This window comes from Scleropages formosus, chromosome 4, assembly GCF_900964775.1.
Source record: "Scleropages formosus chromosome 4, fSclFor1.1, whole genome shotgun sequence".
Classification (NCBI taxonomy): Eukaryota; Metazoa; Chordata; class Actinopteri; order Osteoglossiformes; family Osteoglossidae; genus Scleropages; species Scleropages formosus.
The window spans coordinates 9,739,429-9,763,457 of record NC_041809.1 but is presented as its reverse complement, the minus strand read 5'-3'; the positions used below and the strand labels follow the sequence as shown (position 1 = coordinate 9,763,457).

At 43.9% G+C, this 24,029-nt stretch overlaps 1 protein-coding gene across 1 annotated transcript in view; it reads left to right on the top strand.

The window, feature by feature from the left end:
* sorbs1 (sorbin and SH3 domain containing 1) overlaps positions 1-23,225 on the top strand; it is a 53,659-nt gene extending 30,434 nt beyond the window's left edge. Inside the window, exons 16-29 of the mRNA XM_029251478.1 lie at positions 4,194-4,243; positions 8,199-8,374; positions 10,759-12,147; positions 14,409-14,494; positions 14,695-14,862; positions 16,358-16,404; positions 16,625-16,739; positions 17,104-17,229; positions 18,073-18,267; positions 18,645-19,169; positions 20,148-20,246; positions 21,019-21,203; positions 21,404-21,510; positions 22,885-23,225. Of these exons, the coding sequence (XP_029107311.1) occupies positions 4,194-4,243; positions 8,199-8,374; positions 10,759-12,147; positions 14,409-14,494; positions 14,695-14,862; positions 16,358-16,404; positions 16,625-16,739; positions 17,104-17,229; positions 18,073-18,267; positions 18,645-19,169; positions 20,148-20,246; positions 21,019-21,203; positions 21,404-21,510; positions 22,885-22,952 (3,336 nt within the window). The 3' untranslated portion in view covers positions 22,953-23,225. The remainder of the gene's footprint in view (positions 1-4,193; positions 4,244-8,198; positions 8,375-10,758; positions 12,148-14,408; positions 14,495-14,694; positions 14,863-16,357; positions 16,405-16,624; positions 16,740-17,103; positions 17,230-18,072; positions 18,268-18,644; positions 19,170-20,147; positions 20,247-21,018; positions 21,204-21,403; positions 21,511-22,884) is intronic.
* Positions 23,226-24,029: the final 804 nt, after the last annotated feature.

Genomic DNA, 24,029 nt, shown 5'->3' with positions numbered 1-24,029 from the left:
TGGGCGCGGACGTGACAGCTGTATGTGTGTATGTGAAGGGCTTGGATTAAATTGTCCAGTAAGATGAAAAGAAACCTTCATTGAAGAGCAGAGTTTTTTTAAGCAATTTATGTTGTTACATTTACATTTTGCACATTCTTTTAAGATAATAATTTATTATTTGTGCTGCTGGGTCATTTTTACTGGAGCAATTTGGGGTCGGTACCTTGCTCAAGGGTACCAGAGCAGAAGGTGTGATTCAAACACAGGGCTTATGAAGTCAAGGCTTTAACCACTGCACCACCTGCTGGCCCCGTATTCCCATTCCACAATGACTTAGGTCAATGCCAAATGCACAAAACTGGATTGTATTGCAGACAATCAAGTAGCTGAAACCAGTTGGCGAACTCAACAGACAGACTTATTTTTTCTGTTTGGATTTTAATGAATCCAGACTCTTCCAGACATTCTACAGTGTAATTTTATAACATTGCACTGTATTTTAGGGTAAAGCTATAGAAACAGACGATCGACAGCATAAACACACACTCCATGTTTATACTGTATAAAGCATGTTCTTTCCTAAGTTGCCGGGAAGTTTATGTATGTGTACGTACCACAGATTTTGCTGTTTGGATTTCTGCTATTTCCGTTGGACTGTGAGAACTCTTTTTCCCTTTGGCGTTGCTTCATGTTTATCAGAGGAGTTAGAGAAGGGCCTTTTATTCTCGCACAAGGAGTGGCGTTTCAGGAGCCCGACCGCGCAGATTGCTAACGCCTTGTTGAAGTGCAACATCTGGGACGGTGGGATTGAAGCGGAGGACTTGCAACAGGGACTTGGATGTTTTTGTTGTCAGAACAATTTCATCCAAGCTCTAGATGCCAACTAGAACTAAAGAGGTTTGGCAGGACCAGGCTGGAGATAACCATAAGAATGCCTTTAAGATTCACTTGATTTATCGTGTTGTTGCTCCAGGATTGCACATCGTGGCAAGATGACATTTAAATGAATTTACAGAAACATTATTTCCATGTTGGCAGCATTCTGCAGCAGAACATTTCCACACTTCTTCAGCTGAAAATGATGTGGCAAGGAAACAGACATGCAACTTTTTTCTTCCTTAGCTGACACTTTAATACCATTTGCTCAAGGCTACTATGGTCACACTGGGCCTTGATCCAGCAATGTTCCGGTTATAAGGTCATGTTCATAACTCCTACCCTACCTATCATCTCACTGCTGTTTGTTAGTTTGTCCAAGAAAAGGGGTCACTTTCAGAAGTGGTGGATGCCATCACAGTGATCTATTTGCGATTCCAATGGACCTATTTATGAAATGGAAAAAAGCTCACAACAACATTGGGCCCAGTTATGCTGCCCTATTTATAGGGCAGCAAACCAGTAAATTGTTCATTGACGCCATCACACCTGTTTGGATACACAGCTATTTCGTGAATTTGATCGGGGAAAAAAGGAAAACATTGTTCAGTTTGAACCACACAGCAAAATACAACATTCCTTTAGTTGTTTGGTTTCTATCTTTGTTGCATGGGTCACTTATTTCTGTATCTCCCCTCTTGTTAGTAACCCAGTAGGTGGTTCTTCCCACTTTTGTTCACCATTTTTTAGAGACATCAGTCTTCCCACAGAATGCTAATGATGTGTTTCACTCGATTTGGATAACTTTGTTTATTGTTTACTAGTTCCATTATACTCATGATGTCGTGTGGTTTGACTATATTATTCAGACTATATTATACAGTGGGTCCATATATATTAATATATAATTATACAGTGTTTTAAATATACAGTGGGTTTATTATCCAGTATATTATACTATATTATAGCATATATTATACAGGGGGTTAAATATTTCTATTGTTTTTAATCATAGCAGTTGCTCCTTTTTGAGATTTGACAATAAAGTAAAGCATTAACTTAGTGTTTAACAGAAAAGTATTTCTAAAAGTTGCTTTAAGGAAAGATGGTCATTTCAGTTCTCTAAACATTAAAGATATATTCAGTTCAGTTTAGTTAAGTTCATTCCATTCGCTTCACACCATTCCAAGCAGTGAGTGTATAGTGGGAAATGCAAAATTCCATAAAATAAGCATTTTTTTATAGCAATGATACACAGATAAACAAGAATGGGAAAAATCCAGTAGGAAACAAAGGAGAGGAAGCAAAACTCCTGTGTCTGGTTCAGGAGAAGAAACCTCTGGGGGGCCAAAGCCAGCTGGCTGTTCAGTGCTGCTCTGTGTTATTTTTATTCTTTATACACATCATGGGGGGGGGGGAACTATTCAAAGATTTTTGAGTGTCCTAGTTGTTCCCTGCAGTATACTGTATATCCTAAGCGACACAATAAATTGTTTAACATGTGTACCTTATACATTACCAGTCACTTTGAGTACACTTGGTGAAAAGTAGCTGTTTTATTTTTTTTTCCTCTCTCGCAAGGCATTTGCTTAACAAGTTTGACGAGGAAACGAGCTGGCATGCCTCGCCAGCTCATCTGCGGCGGTTCCTCGACACGCTTTGTGTGGCTCTGCTTTCATTCTTCCGTCCAGTTTGTCCCTCGCAAGTACAGCCCAGGTCGCCCATGTGTACTCAAACTTTTGACCGCGACTCTACTTCGAAAATGATGGACGCAGTCCGTCCGTAGAAAGCGTGTTTGATAATGCGTTTGTTGAAGCGTACTCTTTGTATACATGTTTTTTAATGTTCGTTGCGCTTGAACACATAGACTAGACTTCGTAACGTTAACACTGAGCTTGACTGATGATACTAATAATTTTCTTTATAGCAGCATAAGGACTTGTGTCTTGCTGTAATGTGCAGGAGTTTTGAACTAGATATCTGTTCCCCTTCCTTCCCTTTTGCTGTCCCATTCCTGCTTGCTTTTAAAAGTGCAGTGTAGCTGACCTCCAGCAACACCCCAGAGTGCGTATGAGTCCTCTGCATATTTTCGGCGCAAAACTAGGAGCGTGACCAACATTAATGAAAAAAAAGCGACACAAAGAGTGTGTTCAGTATGAAAAATACTGCTGACATATTCATGTGCCCTGAATTGGTCCTGGGGGGAATAAGGTGTTCGACACGGAGCGACATAAATAGATTTTCTCCAAAACCAGCCAGACAGATGCCTTTTATTTGAAGCAAAACGTTCTCTTTATTTGCCAAAGATTAATAGTTATTTTTCTTCCCCTAGCAACCCCTCACCCAAAAAAAAACCCTGCTTTGGAGGACCGAGCTGTGGGTTTCTCTCTCTGGGGGTGGTGGGGGAAGGTGCGTGGTTGTGGTGCCACTCAAAGTGACCGAGTGGCGCGGGGATTGTGTAATATTATTTGCAAACACCACTTGCTGTCATGCGTGCTATTTTTGCAGCGCGTGACGTCAGCGAGGAAGAAAACGAATAGAAACAGTACCTAAATTTAGGTGCGGCCAAACCTCTGCAAACGCTTCAAAGTGTGTCGTGGATGGCAGTGCGTTTATTCCCGCACCTTTATCCCCGCATATTTATGAGCTTGTGCACTTGGCTTTTAGTTTTTTGCTTTTGCGGAACATCTGGGTAGAAAAGGTCGAATTTTTATACATACGTGGCCTCACCCAAGATTTTTATACCGGGTTCGCTGACATGCCGTTTAGAGGAAACAGCGTGTTTTCAGGACGTGTGTGTGTGTGTGTGTGTGTGTGTGTGAGACGCGAGCGTATGCAGGTATGCGTTCGTCGGCTTGACCGCGCGTGTGTTTGCGCGTGTGTGAGTGTGTCGGTAACGCAGCCCGCTCCGCACACCAGCTGGCCAATGTTCCGCGGTCTGGTTTTGTGGTAATGAGCGTGACTCACCCCCAGACAAAAGAACGGGGCACAGTGGATGACCGCGGCACCATTGGCCGAGCATCCGCTAGGCCCCTCCCCTGGAGCGCCCCTCGCGGACACACCCCCCAGCCCCCCGCAGCCCCCCCGCTCCCTGCACCCCACCTCCCGCCTCCTCACCGTCTCCTGTTTTCTCCAAGTTGCATGCGGGCCAAAACACACAGCTAGCCCTTCATGTGAAGCCTTGTCCATCAGAGCAGAAGATCCAGGGCTTGGGGAAGCAGAGAGGGAGAAGAGACTGGACGGACCCTTTACCAACTAATGCTCCACTTCTTTTTGTTGCTGGAAAAGATCCTCGGGTGGATGTATCAATGACTTCTTTGTTTGGTTTGTTGCAGACTGCCCCCTCTTTCAGTCCCCTGGAAACACCTTCCGACCTCCATCAATAGTAAGTCCATCACTGTTGTTTTTTTTTTGATCAGGGCTGTAATCCCGGGCTGCTCTTACCCTACCCCGTCTCCTTCCTTTCTGCTTAACCTTTGTGCTTTTTCTTCTCGGGAAGACCGACACCACATTGTAGTTTTATAGGGGAACACCCTGGACGCTGGAGATTTCCCCGCACGGGTTCTCCCGCTTCCTGAACGGGGTTGCGTGAGCCAGCGCAGAAGAGTCTAGCACAGCCCGCTTCTTTCAGCCGGAGCGCCCAGCGCGATGATTTATTTAAAGCCGTAGTAAATAGCCCAGAATAAAAACCTGGATGTGTTTCACTGGGAGCTGGTAGGCAGCCCCCCCCCCAACTTCCCCTGACACTCCTGTCGTTCGAGAAAGGGTGGGAAACGAACCGTTATCTGGCATACGGAGGAGATAAGGGGAAACCCTTGTTTTTATAACGGAGCAGCGTTGATGGCTAGATGGGCTTTAGCTTTTCGCCATCGACTCAGTAATGAGCTATTTGGCTGTCTTTGTGAGCGTCGCGGCTCGTTTATTTCCACTGTTTATGTTGCTCGGCAGGAATGCCAGGAATCCCGAGTTGAAATATGACGGCTTTTCGTGGCCCAGGGGCTAAAGTGTCTGGGGACATGTGCGGAGGGTCGCTTCCCATCCCATCCCTTTTTATCAAACATTTTTAATTCATTTGCCTGTTCTGATGTGCTGCGCGTGAGTGGAGTGCCGCGGTTGCGTTGTGCGTGTGTGTTTAACCCATAATTCCCAGTCTAAAGTTACATGCTAGGAGTAAAAAATAGCAGTGAAAACTTCACCCATGATCATGGAAAGCTTGTAAATATTAAGGGAATGTAGAATTTATACCAGGCGGAGAAGCACTTTGAGGCAGTTTCCTATGATGCAATTTGTGTGTATTCACTGCTTTACTATGTCAAGTATTTTTAGTTGCCTAGGGATATAAAAGATAGGGGAAGAAAAATTGCTGTTTATAGTAATTCCTCTGTACAAAATTGTATACAGATGAGAGGTTGTGGTTATGCAAGAAGGAGGAGACGGGTGATCTCACATAGCGCATTTCAGTGATTTCATGTAATGTTCACACAGTGTTTTGTACATTCAGTTCAGTCAGGAATGTGCGAAATAAGCGTCACATGCAACAGTGACACATGTAAACAATTTTTTTCGAATGAGGGTCGCGCATTTTTTTCTGATTATGATGTACTTGCTCCATACCTGCCTCCGGGGAATGATTTAACAGAGCTGTCATTTTTAGGATGCATAATGTTCTTAGTCCCCCATGTAATCATCAAAAACACATTTTGAATAAACGTCTTAGCTAGGCTTAGCAAAAAAAAAAAAAAGATGAAATGAGGTCTTGGATTAAATGGAGATTATTCTGTAGCAGAGCTGTTGTATTGTACTGTACTCAGGTTTAGCTCTGTTTATATTCATGGTAAAAGGCTCTGGGTTCTAGGTTGGCGAAAGTGACATCTCTCAATACGATTCCTCGGGCTCAGGCTCACCTGCGGAGCCCAACTGTTGTCCAAACCCTGAAATGAAACCGCACCGGTAGGGTCTCATCCCCAACAAAGTCATCGCAGTCACAGTAAACACGGTACATCTCGTTTCTACCGCCGTTCTGCTCCACATAAAACGAACCGAGACTGCGAGCCACCGTTGTGGCGAAGTTCATTTGAATCTCTATTGTCCGTCACCCTGCTGCAAAATGGATTAAAATGTCTTAAATTCCAGAAATGTTTACATTGTTAAATTTCATCCAGATAATTCGAGCGTCAAACAGACAAACGATCGTTTTTGTTCATTTAGGCCATTCTGGTTATTGCCATGGAGAGTTTTACGATATTGGAATTCCATAAACATATTCAGGTATTTCTAAAAGTGTAGAAATTAAGTAAATGTGCCCTGTTGTGTTGTGTCACAAAGGAAGGTTAGGACTGAAAGCAAATAAACATTAACCACATTTTAATCCATGAAAATACCGTGAGTTAAATCTACGAGCGATGTTAATATACCCGTAATTCCGCCAGTATTGCTTACACTTTACCCGTTGCAGCAGTGTGTCTGAAACTGGTCCATAGCAACAAAGAGGACAGTTTGAGACTGGGGAGTGTGAACATTAACTAGACAATAACATCACAGAGGAAGTGACAGGAACATTGCACCCACAGCGGCATGCGAGAATGTTCAGCCATATTTTTAGAGCACTGGCGTGCTGGTCCCTTAGGAATGCACACATAAAAGGTATACTATTGGGCTTATTAAGGCTCTACTCTGCCTGCTGTAGGGAGGCGTGGTGGCACAGTGGGTTTGGCCTGGTCCTGCTCTCGTGTGGGTCTGGGGTCGATTCCGTTTGGGGTGCCTTGCAATGGAGTGACGTCCTCTCCTGGGTGTGTCACCTCCCCCTCCAGCCTTACGCTCTGTGTTGCCAGGTTAGGCTCCGGCTCCCCCGCGACTCCACATGGGACAAGCTGTTTCAGACAATCCGTGCGTGCCTGCTTTGTTCAGACCCTTCTTAACATGTGTTTCTTAATGGGAAAAAGGATCTGTCATTTACATTTTTCGAGGACATAATTAAAAAGCCGCCTTAAACTTTTTAAAAAATGATGTAATTGCTTCTTTGCACCCCTGGCAACTCGGCGACATCTGCTTTTCCAGACGACTTGTTAGCAGGGTTGTTGAGTCACGACTCTGTTCAGCCTGCCCTTCGGCGCCTGTTCCGTCTCTTCCTCAGCAGCCAATCGTGACTGTTCCACTCCCCCGTTCATGCCTGTGATAAACTTGAAGTGACACTTAAGTGATTCGCGGAGTTCCTAGAAGCTGCGTTAACGTGACAGACGCCGCTTTGATGTGATCTAAATAGAGACACAGATGCTGTTCTGCTCTTAATTGGTGCCCCATGGTTAGTGGAGTGGGCAGAAGGACGTCACCGCGGCTTTCCGGAAACCAGTCGTCGGCTGGTTCCCCTGATGATCAGAAATACAGGAATTGTTTGAAAATCTGGCGTATGAGCAGCTCTGTTTTTCATCATTAATAAATTCATTCTGATCAATTTTACCCTCGACCATTAGGCTCTATAATGAGTTCTTGTGCTTTCGAGGCACTACTGACCTCTTGTTGTCCAAGTGGCACTGAGCTGACAGTATAGTCTTATATATGACTTAATATATCAAATTAACAGAGGTAATATGTTGCTGAAAAACCCTTTGTAAGGTGAATCCTCGTAAGACGTTAATTACCGTTAGTTTCAATTGTAAAAAATTTTATCCATCGTCGAGTCGCGAAATCGATACCCCTTTTATGCTAGTTTTTCACCAAATTCTATCAACAAAATTATTAATAGCGAACATTAGTTATTGCAGCACAGCAAGGCAGTTTCCCTTCGCTGATGTGATGACTCGATAGTCCTGCATGGCTGTTTGCCTGTGCTCTTTCAGCTCTTTCGTAGCTGTGAGGAATAGTGCACTTAAAAAAACAGACAGAGAAGATACACATACATGTGATACTCAGTGCTAAAGTAGTGATTCAACCTTTAATGCAAACAAGTAGCAGAGCAGTAAGGACAAGAATCAATAAAAGGAATGGAAATGAATTCACACGACAGAACCAGCCGACATTGTTCGGACGCTCCAAACGGGGACCGTGATTATGGATTATTGATTATGGTAATGGAGGCTGAGCGCTTAAGGCACTGGGAGGCGAAGTATAACTGCAAAGAGGACTGCATGGTGGTACTGATCTTGTCTGTGTGGAGGCCTGCAGAATCCAAATCCGGTCTTCATAAAAGTGAAGAAATGCCTTGTAAGTCAAATTCAGGGTATTAATTACATAAAAGGCAGTGTACAGTCAAATCCATCCATCCATCCATCCATCCATCCATCCATCCATCCATCCATCCGTCTCTGTGTTGAGATTAATCTCTAACTTTCACTCCCTTCCAGTTCTACATGCAAGCCCCACCACAATGAAGCGGGCAAAGGTGACTCGGCTGCTGACGAGCCTGGGGCGCCCGACAGTGACCGACATGTTTACAAGAGTGTCCTGGAGGGCGGCGACATCCCACTGCAAGGCCTCCGGGCGCTGAACAAGCGCCAGCCCAGCACCTCCTCCTCAAAAGGTAAGAGTCACGCGTCGCGACACGCTGGTCCCCACGCACAGGGGAAACAGCTGTTTGCTGGCGTGAAACCCTGCCGTGTCATTCCTGTGATGGTCGGAGCTCATCGGGTGACACTGTCCTTGTGTCATCAGCTTCTCATATGGTCCTTTTAAGCATCAACTTCTCTGCCCCATTGAATCATGGTTCTTTTTATTTATTTATTTATTTATTTATTTTTTGTGATTTCTGTTGCAGCATCAAAGCCATTTTTCTTTGTTTTATTTCTCGGTTTTTTTTGTACGTATGTAGCTACGAATCAGTAGTTTATGCACTGCGCGATAAGCCCATCGTGTTCGCACGTCACACTTACGGGATGTGGTCACGAGAACGATAAGTGCCGGCATTCTGTCTAAGAGTCTCCACAAACTGTTTTAATATCACCGATTTACAACACCATGCTAAAATATTCATAATGCGATTGATTTTTTTTGATTTACTTAGCTATCGCAGAGCTGCAGCTATTTAATGAATAGGCGTTTATCTGTTGCGCTTGTGGCTCAGCTACCCCGGAGATCTCCGTAGCGTGTAAAGGTGAGGATGGTCACGTAAAACCCAGATTCGGGCAGCTCTTCCGCATTTTTGTCCAACCCTGTTTTGCACCACCTCGACATCAGAAGTTTTAAGCGCTGAGATCACAGTTGGAACGTGTATTTATGATGGCAGGGGGTCAAAGGGTGCCGAGCAGGGGCCCACAGAGCGGGAAGGAAGGGAAGGGAAGGGAAGGGACGGGACAGGGCACTGCGCTATGTGCAGGAGTCCGAGGCCTTGCAGGCATGAGGAAGTCAGCTGTCAGTGTGAGGTCAGCACATGGAATTCCAGCGCACATGAACGTCGGGAGTGGGGGTTCGAGCGGGTGGCGGGGTGGGATTGGGTTGGGGCAGGAGAGCGGGCCGTGGAAAGGCAGACTGTAACCACCGAAGTTAAATTCCTACCCGGCAACGACATTCATGGGGGCGGAGAGGCGATCGTTGGGAGTCACTGCTTCCACGTTGACGTCACTGGCAGTCGCGTTGGAAAGCATGTAGACCGCGGCGACGACAGCTGATCCGCTGGTTCAACTTCGGAAGGAATTGCTTTTCTACCATTTATATTTTTGCACCAGAGCTTAATAGGAAGCATCGCTGAAATAGCGACCCACTAAACAGTCTATTACTGAGGGGAGTTTTGGATGTGTCATTTGCCAGATTAGAACAGATAGCGGTGCTATCGTGTCACTGACGGTAAATTAATGGGCGTATCTTAACGTGTCACCTGGCTAAGTGTTTGTGTTTGGTTACAGTCAGCTTGTCACATGCTAAAGAAACGAGGAGCTGAGCCGGTCCCGAGGTATGTTTAGCATCGTTAGCTAAATTTGATATGTGGCTCACTTCTGCCCCCTACAGGTGGAAAATGAAAGATGACGCACATTTTGCGTTTGGAGCGGTTTACTGTCAGGACTTTTTTCCCTGCTTCCTTTGTAATAACACCTGTATTAATATAATATCTGAACCTTGCACGAAAAAAAGTTTTTTAAATAACGGGATAGGGTAATAGCTAGATAGAATACCGCAGCGCCTTAAGAAATGTGTGTTGTAAAATTTAATTCGTACGTTTACATTTATTCATTTAGCAAAGTGACACAATAATTACTGTGTGGTATTTAGCTGACACCTTTACTCTGTTGGCTCTGGAAACAGATAAATATCCTTGAAAAACGAACAGCCGGACAACCGGGATGCAACAGTTTAACTAAACCCTAAGGCAGATTTCATTGATCTGTCATTTCAGCTCGTTTTTCAACTAGGTTGAGGCATCGTTTGTGTTCCCAGGAAACCATATTTTCTGTGGATATTCAATTGTTTCATTTTGGTTTTGCTTCAGTACAGTTTTATCATTTCACCGTATTTATTAATTTGATTTAGAAGTACTGGTTAAGTAAGATGCCAAACATACGGCTTCATTATTCAATATTAACATGATGGATATAATATTTTAATTGCTCTTGATTAGTTTGTAATTTATGTTTTATATATCTTTTTCTGTTCTATTCCCATTAATTTAACTGTTCTGTATTGAACATTGCATACATGTTGTGTCAGTCCTGTGAAGGAATTTCGATTTTTCTTTTGACTCTGAATCTGCATCTTCAGATGTTCAACATAAGTCTTTCAAAACATCTGCCATCTGGAAAAACTTATTGTCCTTCTTCACCTTCTTTTGCTTTATTGGACTTCGAGTGTTGTCATTTCCCATCAGTGTGACGTCACTGAACTAAAGACAGTACACCTTAGTGTGTTGGTGTGTGTCAGCCTGTGATTCATGTCAGCTAATATTCTGTTTATTCTGTTGTCCTGCATGCTTGCCAGTGGATCATAAAGGTGGGAATGGCTACATAATTTCACCTTCCTCTTCCGTAAATAGCCGATCAGTTCTTGCCAGTAATGCCGTAGGTTCCCAGTGTAAGAGTAAGAAGTCCTTGTCTGCTGCCAAAGCCTGCATTCCCGAAATACTCCCCTCCAAATTCAAGCCCAAGCTGCTTGCTTCGAGCGAGGAGCCGCAGGAGAAGAGTGTGTCGACCGCGAGGCCCCCCAAAGCCCACAGCTACGAAGACCTGCGGGACAGCCGCCCCAGGACCAGGGGAGAGGCTGCGGATGAAGGAGGCCCTAAGGCGGGGCCCGGGAAAGAGGATCGCACGAGGAGTAACAATGGCATCCTGGAACATGGTAATTCCACTAGCGGGGCCAGCCCCTCCCGGAGGAGCACGCCGGAGTTCGCCTCAATGTACCGGGACATGCATCTCATCCGGAGGCCAGGCTCAGAGGGCTCCAGCCCCGTGGGCAGCGTGCGCAGCCTGGCCTCGCTCTTCGAGAGAGAATGCAATGGCCGAGGCCGGGGCGAGGCAGAGGGGCCCAGCGGGCCACCGCGGCACACCGTGTCCTTACGAGTGACTGACTTTGAGCAGATCATCCAGCGCTCCAGCTCCCTGCCTGTGCTCGCCGGTGGCTCCGCGCGCGCAGCCGGCCCCCGCATGGCCACGGCAGTCTCTGCTGAATCCCTGCTGGTGGCAAACCCCGCAACTGGGAGCGGGAAGGCCCCGTCGGAGCGGGAGGAGGACGAGTCCTCGGAGACGTGCGACGCTGCCTCAGCCGATCCGTCGCCCTCGGACGCCGACTGCGAGGTGGACCGCTGCTCCGAGACGTCAATGGAGAGCGCAGCGGAGTGCGCGCGGGCCCCTGCCACTCCCCGCGTGCACCCTCACGTGCATCCCCACGTGCACAAACCCAGCAAATGCAAGGGGACCTGCGCGGCCTCCTACACTCGCTTCACCACCATCCGCCGGCACGAAAAGCAGCAGGCTATTGCACAACAGGACAAGCAGGGCTCCCTGGACAGGAAGAATGCTTTCCCTGGGAACCTGTTCCTCATGGGCCCCGTGCCGTTCCGACTCAAAAAAATGCATCAGGGCCAGCAAGGGAAAAGGTCGACGGCCTTCTCGGCAACACGCACGACCGCCTTCAAGCTGGACCCGTGTGAGAGCGGCACCCCCGGTGGCCCTTCGGGGGATTCCAGGCCACTCATTCCGCAGCGTATGTCTTCCCTGGAGGTGTTGGAGAGGCTGAATAGTGGCGAGGGCTCCCCAACGCCACAAGGTGGCGACAGCGAGGGCCTCCTCAATGGCAACCATAATGTTTTGGGTGTGGAGAGCTTGGACTCCAACAGAAATCCCCTGCAGCCGAAGGCAGCGCCCCCCCGAGGTGGCTATTTCCTACTTTTGCCAGTGTCACTTCCCCATCTCTGTGGCCACTCATTTCCCTTTCTGACCCTTTTATTTCGCCCCCCTCCCAACCCTCCCGCTTTCGCTCCTCTTCCTTCGTCCTGCCAAAAGTGACTCCCCCACCCCCCCAGTCCTCATTCCAGTTTGTCTGGTGTTTGGTGGTGTCACATCTCACCATCACATGGACCCGTTAGGCCAGTAGGACGCATACAGCAGACGTTTGCGGTCAACTGCTACGGTTTGTTTCTGAGAGACCTCAGCCTTTGTGTCATATTTGAGTCTAAACAAAATGGAAATCGCTGTTTATGTCTCGGTTTTTATGCCTTCATGTTTTTTTTGTCTGTACGTCAGCCGGTTCATAATTTTATCTGTTGTGCGGGAGATTTGGTCTTTGGTCAAGGGTATGGGACGTGGGGGTTCCTTTGTGAAAGGGAACAGGTGCTTTTCACTCTCAAACTTTTTCTTTTTTTTTTTGTCTTTAATCTGAATCTGTATCTGGATCTCATAAATCTCTGAGATTTGGCTCTCGTAGTTATAGCACGTTCACCAGTGTTCTCAGAGATTGCGGTGGAGACAGGTGGGAGATTTTTCAGTTAAGGAACGGAGTCAAAGGTCTTGTTTTTTTTTTTCTCCCACATCAGTCTTCCCAACCAGCCTACACATTCTTGTGTTTCAAACTAAAAGTTTTATTAAAGACACAACCAGACCACATATACTTTAAGTGTACTGGGTCATAGAGAGATGTATACAGTATTAACATAATACATTCAAAAAGCCAAAGTATCTTCAAGGCAAGAGATAAAAATAAAATGATATTATTGCAGTAACATTAATAAAGCATGATTGTTTCAAAAAATGTTAAAAGCCTAAACTGAGAAGTGAAATCCAACATGTGCATTGTTTGTGTACAGTTGCCTGTTGCCCTCTTAAAATTTGTTGAAGGGCCTTGAAGTTGTTTAATAATTTATTTATAATGTAGAAATTAAATAGAATGCATGTATCATTTTTGTAATATTTACTGGATGGAGTAAAATCAATAATGAAACATTCATGATATATTAGGAGTTGTTTAAATATTTAAGTTATGCAGTTATATAAATGGCATAATAAATATTTATCATTTTCTAATAGTAAATTAATTCTGTTTTCAAGTTAAAATCTATTTGCATTAGTAATCAACAACTAAATGAACTTATAAAAATATAAATGAGACATCAGTATATTCAGTTTGCCCATAACTTGCTTAATGGTATCCAATGAACCAAGTACAGGGGGCATTTAAAGTGTTTTCTCTTGAAATGTCTGGCTGTAAAACTTTTCTGGCTTTTTTATATACACATTTCCCAGAAGCAGAGAAATGTGGTCTTCTGCACAATATCCTTCTGGCACCATAATCATCATTATCATCATCGTCGTATCCATGGAGATACTCTGAATTAGACTAAATCCCTAGTCTGGGTCTATATCTATGTACTCTGCATCTCTGGTAGGCAATTTAACATTCATGATTAGACAGAGCAAAGAAAAAGTCGAGCATCGTGAGAGCAGGATTACGAGTAGTGGTGGTACGGTGAAAAGCCCAGTGACTGTCTGAAGTTTTAGCTCACCCTGAATCTTCCATTTCCATATTTATATTGATCTGTACATTCTCAACAGCTGCGTGACTGTGTGCTGTGGAACATTTGCATCATATACATGATGTACACATCAACCCATATGTATTAACCTCTGTGTCTGATATACATATGTGTACATACATATATAAAATTCATGCATATAAGGATATGTACAAGCACATATGTATTTGTATATGTTTTGTATGTGTAGACATACATGTTTGTGTATATATATATATATATACACATATATGCCTGCGTATGAATCGACTGCACATACGTACCTGGTTCTGCATGCGTGGTAGTGTGTGTTTCTGTGCATGTACTCACATGCGCAGCGGTTTCTCAGCACAGAACAAACCTTCCTGTTTTTTTTTGCGTTGTGTCAAGTGCATTCTACCTCTCCATATGCCTTAAATCAGAGCTATCCCATCCAGTGTACACACAGCCCTCCCGCAGGAGCTGCAAAACAATTTCGCATTACACGGCACCTGGATCTGTGTCTGCACTGCAAATTAATGCTTTCATTGCACGTAAGAAGTACATTGGAAATGTTGAGTGCACTATTAATGTCTTATCGTAGTACTGAGGGACTGAGCACCAACTGTAACTATTTTCCGAGCAGATTCTGACTCCCCACGCCATTTTGCCCATGGGGAGTACGGAGAAACCCCGGAGGAGATGGCGCGAAGACGCTCCGGTGACAAAGAAGTAATTTTCCAATAATTTCTATAATTATGATATAGTAAGAATTAATAATTATATATTATTTTCTTATAAATTGTAGAAAAACCATTTTGGTCATTGATTTAATTAGTCATTAATTTGCTTCATTTATGAAGTCCTTAATTGACCTTAATAAGTTAAAGTGCATTTTGTGGCACATTTTTAATGAAACGTCACCCCATCAGAAAATGCTGGAAGAGCAGAGGAGGTTAAAGCGAGAGCAGGAGGAGGCGGATGCTGCCGCCCGTCGGCACACGGGCCTCATTCCCGTCCACCACCAGTTCATCACCAACGAGCGCTTTGGAGACCTGCTCAACATCAGCGAGACGGAGAAGCGCAAATCCGGCTCTGAGGTCAGTTAGCGTCACTGCGTTACTCCTGCCTTTACCAGCTTGATAGCTGGAGCATCCATGTAAATGCAAAAAAAAAAGTTAAATAATATTTAAATATTATAAAATATATTTTTTAAAAAATAGAAAAATATCTTACAGCATCATTTTTTGTTAATATGACATTATATTTGTGAACAGCTGGAAGAACAACAGTGTGGTTTTCCTTAGGGTAAAAAGCATGGTATATGCTTGTTATTATATTTTCCTGGGGGATTAATTGTGTGCTGTGGTTAACAATTTGCTGTGGCTTATTAGTTTGCCCAGGCACGTGAGATGACTGCCAGCGGCATTACCTTCATGGATCAAACTTGTGACCGTAAACTCATTGCAAACCGGAGCAGTGATAAAGTACCTTTCAGCAAATCTCTTAATCTTACCATAAAGACAACCGTAGCGTGCGTTAAGCTGTCCAGTGTTGCATGGTCATACAGAGGGACCGAGGCAGTGAGGTTCAGCTTTCTCATTGCTTAGAAAGTGCTCAGCTTGCTAGCTTTGAATGGTAATTATAAGATGCACTGACAAAACAATAAAAAACCATCGACATAATCACTGACCTCTGGAATAGAGTACATTACCACAATACATCGCCACTGTAATTAAAATTCTAGCAGACTAGGCACCGAAACATACGAGGGACAGTACTACAAGCTGCAGTGTAATTTTGTGATTAACACTTCAAGCAAGTGGAAGAACACCCGTCAAAAACATCCAGCAAAGGTGTTTTTTAAGGACGTTTTCTACCCCGAAACATGTGGTATTATTTAAAATTGCAGTGTCCTCCCTGAGATGCATTAGCCGTTATCGCTGTCGCATGAACAGTTTGGGAGATATAGTTAAAAATATATGCCCTCTGGAGTGGACAAAAAATTAATTGATGGGTCTGAAAAGAATATAGAATTTCTGAGTTTGAACGGTTATATAGTGTTATTAATAAACATTTAACAGTATGAGTCTGGTGGAAGTTCTGAAAGTTAACTTTGATTAAGGGACAGCTGGTAGCACAGTGGTTAGTGCTACTCCCTTTAGACCCAAAGGTCATAGGTTTGAGCCTCACCTCTGGCTATAGTACCCTTGAGCAAGGTACTTAACCTAAATTGCTCCAGTAAAGTTATCCTCCTCTATAAATGGGTGAATAAGAGTAACCTCAACACTATAAGTTGCTTTAGAGAAAAGTGTCAGCTAAATGAAGAAATGTAAATGGTGAAGGTTTGTGAAATTAATCAAGTTCTTGAAGAAAAAAACATATGCTTTATGGATATTGAAGGTAGAGAGACATGCTGGTTGTAAATATACCGGTATCAGTACTACTGCAGATGTTTGTACATTTGGATTTGTGTCTGAATTGATCGCAACTGTAAAATAAGCAGCTGTAGTAAAACGATACCATCCGATGAAATGTGTAACTGTTTTTGTTGTATTCCATATATTCTTTTATTTTTTTGCTTTTCTTCTACAGAGGACTCCTGCTTTAGCCAAATATGACTTCAGAGCAGAGACTTTAAAGTAAGTCGTACTTAAATAAATCACTGAAATAATAAATACACTTTCATAATCTAATTTGTCATTAAATGTGTGGATTTACCATATTTAATCATTTGATGATTTTTGAAGAACACTGGAAAACAGATGACCACTATTCCCAGTGCTCTATCATTTTTAATGAGCTCATCTATACCTCCAGTTTTGTTCAAAGAAATAATCGTTTCTGATCTTGTCTTGTAAGGGAGTTACCTTTCCAGAAGGGAGACATTGTGTACATCTGTCGACAGATTGATCAGAACTGGTATGAAGGAGAGCATCACGGCAGAGTGGGAATTTTCCCTAGAAGTTATGTTGAGGTAATTAAAATTTACATCTGGAATTTAAATGTATTACATATGAGATCATATGTGAGGCCAGATCACAGTACAAGTTTATTGCAATGTGGGATTTTAACATGTGTGTTTCAAAGCCTTGTTCATCTGAAGACTAAGCGTTGGCATTACGCTGTGATCCAAGTCGCCGTGTGTGGGTTTAGTTTGCGGGAGTTTGGGTTCACTACGGTACATTGAACAACACTGTGTTCCTTATGTGGCATCTTGAGAGGAAATGCCACCTGGAAGGAAATTTTGCATTATTTGCATCAGTTGAGTTCATTGAGGAATCACATTAATGTACTAATATATGTGTTAAATGCATTCACTCCTGTGGGGGATGTTCCAGCTTCTACCGCCAACGGAGAAGGCCCAGCCAAAGAAGCATGCCCCCGTCCAAGTGCTCGAGTATGGAGAGGCCCTGGCCAGGTTTAATTTTAACGGAGACACACCTGTGGAGATGTCCTTCAGAAAGGTACGACGGGACTCTGTTGCATATTTAAATGAGATAACAATAATAATAATAATAACCTCTCATTATGAACACAGACATGCTCTATTAAATTTCTTTGGTAATCGATTAGTATTTCTTTAATACAGAATAGTATTAGTAGCTAATCATATAAATTATTAAACTATTTCGTAATTTATAGAAGGCAATATCCAAATTTCCTTTACATGCCGTAAATAATACGGTACACTGGCTCTTTGTATTAGGATGAAAAGAAGATTCATAAATTCATAAAAAGTTACGAATTTCCGAAGACACGTTTGTCCACTTTGATTAATTCTAATTGGTGTCTTTGTTATCTGAAACTGTTGTTCGCTACAGACAAAAGCAAAGTGTATTTATGCGTCCATCCAGTAGTAAAGAGCAGTAAAGAGCACTCAAACAATTCACATCACTTCCACAGCTTTGAAGGCTTATGTTTGATATCCCACAATTTTATCGAACCTTAACAGGTGAATAAATCAAGGAACATCAGTTCTATTAACTATTGATTGTGACTTAATGGTAAAATAGTGTTTGGATTTGTGAATAAATTGACTAAGAAACAGACTTCCGATTCTGATTTAGTTCATAAGCTGAGTAGCCGGTGTATATTTTCACTTTCACGTCTGCAGCTATGTCTCTTAACGTCATGCATAAGTTGTACTTTTGCTGAGATGTATGTCGCTTTGGACAAAAGCGTCTGCTAAATGAATAAATGTAAATGTAATTGTAATATTGGGTAGCATGTTGCCTTTACTTTTGTCCATGAGTATTATCAGTGTATTCTCTCTGCCCGCTGAACGCTCCCACTGTGCTCACCCACAGGGTGAGAGGATCACGTTGATCCGCAGGGTCGATGAAAACTGGTACGAGGGAAAGATCTCTGGCACCAACCGTCAGGGCATCTTCCCCGTCACCTACGTCGAGGTTCAAAAGCGGCCGCGGGTCAAGAACGGAGTGGACTATCCTGACCCGCCTGTGAGCCAGTCGCCCAGTCGCAGCAGCAACGCCTCACCGCTGGTAAGGAAGTCATGGGAGACGGGAGTCATCCGAGTCATCTTCCAAATAATTTCATATTTTATTTCAGGAAATCGCACAAAGATGTTAACTTTTCTGTTGCTTTATTACTTCTCGCTCTGTGCATTCTTCGATTGCTTTTGAATATTCATCTTGTTTAATTTTTCCACAAAATAGTTTCCCTTTATTATCTCTTAATATTAGTAGACCGAAATATTTCAGATTTTTAATTGGCTTTTAAGACTTCTTTCGTGTTGTTTATCTATGAACCACTTTTATCTTTTTTATTATTTGGTTCTCTTTTTTTTCCTCAAGTAAAAGATCTCTCCTCTCCTTTCACTGTTCAACTTCCCTTTCCATGTGGACCGCTCCTCTCCAAGCCCGCTCGCACCCGGCTCACTACTTCCCCTCTCCCTCTTCCCCGCTCCAACCGCCGTTCGGTCTCCCCTGAGGTCCATGCCGTCTCCTCTGAGTGGATTTCGTTGACCGTGGGTGGTGGCTGTAGCCCGCCGGCCGCTCCAACACCGCCCCTGCCCCCTCCCCCTAGCGTCTCCTACCGCTGGGGCGAGTACCTGCCTCCCTCCCTCTCTGCCAGCCCAATCCCTCCAGCCGGCAGCAGCCCGTACTGCGCCTCCCCGGCAGCCTCTCCCTTACCCCCTCCGTACCCACCTCGCCCCAGCTCTGCTACCCCCTACCTGACATTCACCCCACCCCAGGGGGAGGACTTTCTGCTGAACCCGCCCTCTCCCCGCCTCTCTCGGAGCCTCAGTCCCTGCGGGGGGGCGGGTCTCGAGGGTTGGCTAGGGGAGGGCGGCCCCCTGAGGAGCCGTGAGCTGCAGGATGGGGAGGGGGCGGAGCTAGACAGAGGGAGCGCTCGCGAGGGCTGGAGGAATAGCCCAGGAGAGGTATCAACTGCACGGCGTGCCATGCTGCATGCCATATGGCTTGGGTGACTCACACATGAGTCCGTAGAAACCCCGTGCAGTCAGACTGGTGGATCACCACAGGTTTTTTTTTTTTTTTGTTGTGTTTTCACTGCTTTGCCTGATTTTCTCACGCAGTTTAAATTCTGTATTTTTTCCTTCCACCAGAATGAATATAACTAATGTTTTCAGATATCATTTTAAAAATCTGTCCTACGAAAGCATTTATCTTTGGCCTTCTCCAGCATCTGCAGGATTATTTTTATAAACTGGAAATACAAAAGTTTTCATAATTATGATTTTTTTTTTTTTTTGCTCTAGGAATGATTAACCCATGACTCTACATTGATCAGTAGTAGACATTGACAGTAGAAATCATTAATATGCAGCAATTTACTGTACTCTGTATTACATATAGGGGGGCGCGGTTGCGCAGTGGGTTGGACCGGGTCCTGCTCTCCGGTGGGTCTGGGGTTCAAGTCCTGCTTGGGGTGCCTTGTGATGGAGTGGCGTCCCGTCCTGGGTGTGTCCCCTCCCCCTCCAGCCTTATGCCCTGTGCTGCCGGGTTAGGCTCCGGCTCCCCGCGACCCTGTATGGGACAAGCGGTTCAGATGGTGTGTGTGTGTGTATTACATATATCTGTTTTTGTGCCCGAAGTACTACTTAGATATTTGTATGTTTAAAGTAATATTGTTGTTAAGGCTGAATGTAATCAGTTTAGTTTTCAAGAATATCAGATGGTATTTTCTGAGTTATGTTCCTTTGCAGATGTATTATGTTTTTTGATGGCAAATGTATACTAACAGCATCCAGCCTGCTTGTTTGTGTGGATTTGTGTGAAATGTACACCTAACTCTGGTCAGCACTTTAATTGACATCCCACTTCCATCACTCGATAAGAAGAACGTCCTTTCACCACTATCAGGGATACAGTCTAAACTCTGATTTTTTTCTTATTAGCTCATGAAGAGTGAAGCTGATTACCATGGAAGATCATCAAGAAGTCCCGTTTTGCTGTTTGACATCCAGGACAATGTTATGAATGCCAACTCGTTTGCGGTAAGCACTTACGCTTTGGTACAGTGTTATTATTTCAGACCATATGAATGCCAGTTTTAACACCAAACCACCAAACATTATATTGTTTCATAGGCTTCTTAGAATTTTTTTTTAAAATATGACTGCGTTTGACCAATTCGGGGCAGATGGTGCATCTTTCTTTCTCTCCAATAATGCCCTGTAAACTCCTATAATCAAATTTTAAAGTGCAAATGCAGTGAAAAGTTTTGACATATCAATTTCTGATTCTCATTCAGAGCCAATGTGATGTTGTTCATTCTGGATGGAAAGTTCCAATTTACTGAACTAAAATGCATCCGTCATCTGGGAATTTGTTGGGTGTCAAATTTCAAATCTGGAAGCAAAATGTCCCGAGATTCTGTTCAGTTTTAGCTCAAACTTTATAGTGCATTCAGTTTTTAATCACTTTTTGCACTTTAAACTGTTCTGGAAAGGGCAACTAATGTTTCTTTTCTCCAGTATTAGTAAACATTATACATGCACTTACTTTAGTGTCTTGCTTTTCCATGCTTACCTCTGGATACCACCTCCATCCCTCCTCGTTTCCCTGGCTTTAACATGGACTCCTTTCTGCCCTTTTACTTACTGGAACCACCTTCTACTTGTGATCTTCACCCTTCCTTCTAACCCACCGCCAACACTCATCTCCTCCCTGTGCCTGGCTGTCACCTTGCGTCCGACTGGGACGGGGATGGGGGGAATCTCGGGGACGGGGATGCCGACACCTGCACCTTTTCGGGTGCTCTGGTAGGAGGCGGTCTGCAACGAGATCATGAACATTGCCGAGACATCGGTGCGCTACTGTAGTGCCATCTCCCGCCCCCATGACAAGTTGCATAGACTGCCCCCCCATGCAAGTAAACAATCTTTCATCGTTTCCCAGCAACCCCAACCACAGAGCAACAGCCCGGACCCAGGTCGCACCAACTACGGAGTGTGAGTATGCAGTACCGTGCTGTTTCGTACGTACTGTACCTTTAAAAAGAAAGGGCACCTGTCAAATGTATATAGAATGTAAGGTAACTAATAATTATATTTTATGGTGCGTATATGCAAAGTATTCTCGTCCTATAGTTTGATGATGAGTGTATCGAGCAGACTGGTAGCGAGGTGTGTGAGCACATTTTCTGCTGCAGGTTCCAGGCCCTGTACAGTTACGTGCCACAGAACGAAGACGAGCTGGAGCTCCGCGAGGGAGACCTCGTCAACGTCATGGAGAAGTGCGATGACGGCTGGTTCGTCGGTGTGTATCTGTAGCATTCGGCAAGGTCTCTCCTGTGTGCGTCTTTGTATGCTGCTTTTTGGATAACTCCAAAGTCTATTGTACCCCTAAGATCATATCAATGAAAGCTTAATATACATACATTGCTTTATTTACTTTCCTAAATTCACACACACACACACACATTTTCAGAACCGCTTGTCCCCCACGGGGTCACGGGAAACCGGAGCCTACCCGGCAACACAGGGCGTAAGGCCGGAGGGGGAAGGGGACACACCCAGGACGGGACGCCAGTCCGTCGCAAGGCACCCCAAGCGGGACTCGAACCCCAGACCCACCAAAGAGCAGGACTGCGGTCCAACCCACTGCACCACCGCATCCCCTCTTCCTAAATTCAAATAAATTAAATTTAAATATTTACATATTTGAATTTTAGAAATAGCTGCATTAACAAAAAAAACACTAAAACTTTCTATTGTAATATTTTATTAACTTTGAGCTGCATCACAATTGGGTTCACGTTGTGGTGCGGCTGGTAGTATCGATGCCTTACAGCACTTGGGATTCACGATTGGACATAGGCTCGAACCCTGCTCGCTCTGTATGGAGTTTGAATGTGTTTGAGTCAGTTTCTTCTGGGCACTGTGGTTTCCTCCTGCTTTTCAGGTGGATTCTAACTGCCTTCAGGTGACTATAAACTGCCTTATAAACTCCATCAAATCAAATTCAGTGCCAGCGATTGGCCGTTTCATCCCATAAACATGTATAACATTTGTCATATTTTTATCGATCACCAACAGTCAGGAGCAACAGACACGACCGTTAAACACTGTGGATACAAGTTGAACTAGTCTAGTTTCGCCGTCCCGTTCAGGTGCTTTTTACTTTTAACTCGCAGCTCAGGGAATAAAAACAGGTTCCGTTTGTCCCGCTACAAACAGAAATGTTCGACAGTAGAAAGCAAAGAAAACGTAATTTAAAATGAAGAAACTGGAAGACGTTTTTACTTGCAAAAAATGCGTCACTCGACCGTTCGTAACACGAGGAACCCGTGCACTTCTGTGCGGTTTCATAGTTCGATCCACTTCGAAATCGGAGTAAAGGTCATCATTTTATTTCTGAGTTCAAACTGCAGGGCACAAACTTTAGGTCCAGCTCTCCAGCCAATGGTTGTGTTTTTACCATAGTAATAATAAAAAACTACAGGTGGACTATTAACTTGAGTCTTTTCAAGCAGATTTTAAAAGTTGAGCATTCAGTGAGTGCTTGCCTTATGCATTGTCTCATCCTACACATATTAGCCTGAAACTAAAACCAAATTGCAGGAAGGGTTTTGGTCAAGCTGCTGAGTCCGTTTTGGTTAACTTCTCTTTTTCTCTGCCCTTGCATCTACAGGTACGTCCAGAAGAACAAAGCAGTTTGGCACTTTTCCGGGGAATTACGTGAAACCCGCTAACTTGTGAACACTGCAAAATGTACAGTATCTCTGAACAGATGTTAGCTGCCTGCTGAGTCTGGAAACAAACCTGTACTAACGTGCATGAGGTCGTTTTGGGGGTCTGTCTCTTAGCCAAGTGAAAGCAGTTGTTTGGGTATGTGATGAAAGGGTTCTCGTTTTTTTTTTTTTTTTTTTTTCGTGAAGCACAAGTAGACGTCAGTTACGTAGTTTCAGATGGAGGATGGAGAGGAAGGGAGGCTCCCATAGATTCACCGCAAAACCTACCTGGTAGTTTCACCACCTGTCGACACACATTGTTTCTGAGGTTTTGACTGATTTCCGGCGGTTGACTATGTCAAACTGTCCCATGATAAACCCTTTGGTTACAAAATATACAAACTGAAGTCATAACCCACATTTCGCATTGTCAGTAATACTGCTGGTGTTTGTTTTTTTTTTTTTCTTTGTAAAGCACACTTTGCTTGCCTTTTACCTTGTTGGACACCCTGGGTCAGTGTCAGCCTAATCCAGCTAACAGAAAAGAGCATATATCATAAGAATAAGAGCAATATAGTTTGAGGAAAGCTGGAATGTTCACCAGTACACTAAAACAGTGTTTTCTCTTCTCTGAATACTTAGTTTGATGAAAGAATATGATTCCTTTCTTTTTGGAGTTGGTTTTCGAATGTGTTGAATGCCATTAGAAATATAAGTATAAATGAAAAATACTGCGTTTTTAATTTTCAGGGTATGCCCAAATCAACTGCGTTCCTGGCTTTGATTGTGAAGCACCCATTGATCTTTCAAAGCTACTCCCCAGATTCAAAATCCAGAGAAATTACGATGTCATTGGACTTGTATGTCTTCTGTGGAATTTCATAGCATCAGAATGCCTATAATGTTACTATACAAATGTTAATAGTTAACATAGTGTTAATTAGGAAAAATCTATTTTTCACATGTGTGTACCTCCTCACAGTCCAGCTTACCTCAGCAAGTTTCAGTAGGTTCCTTTGTAAATAACCGCATCTTCTCACCTTGGCTTTAACGCTGCTTTTTGGACGGAGTACCGTACTAAGGAACTGCCGTTTAAACGGCAAAA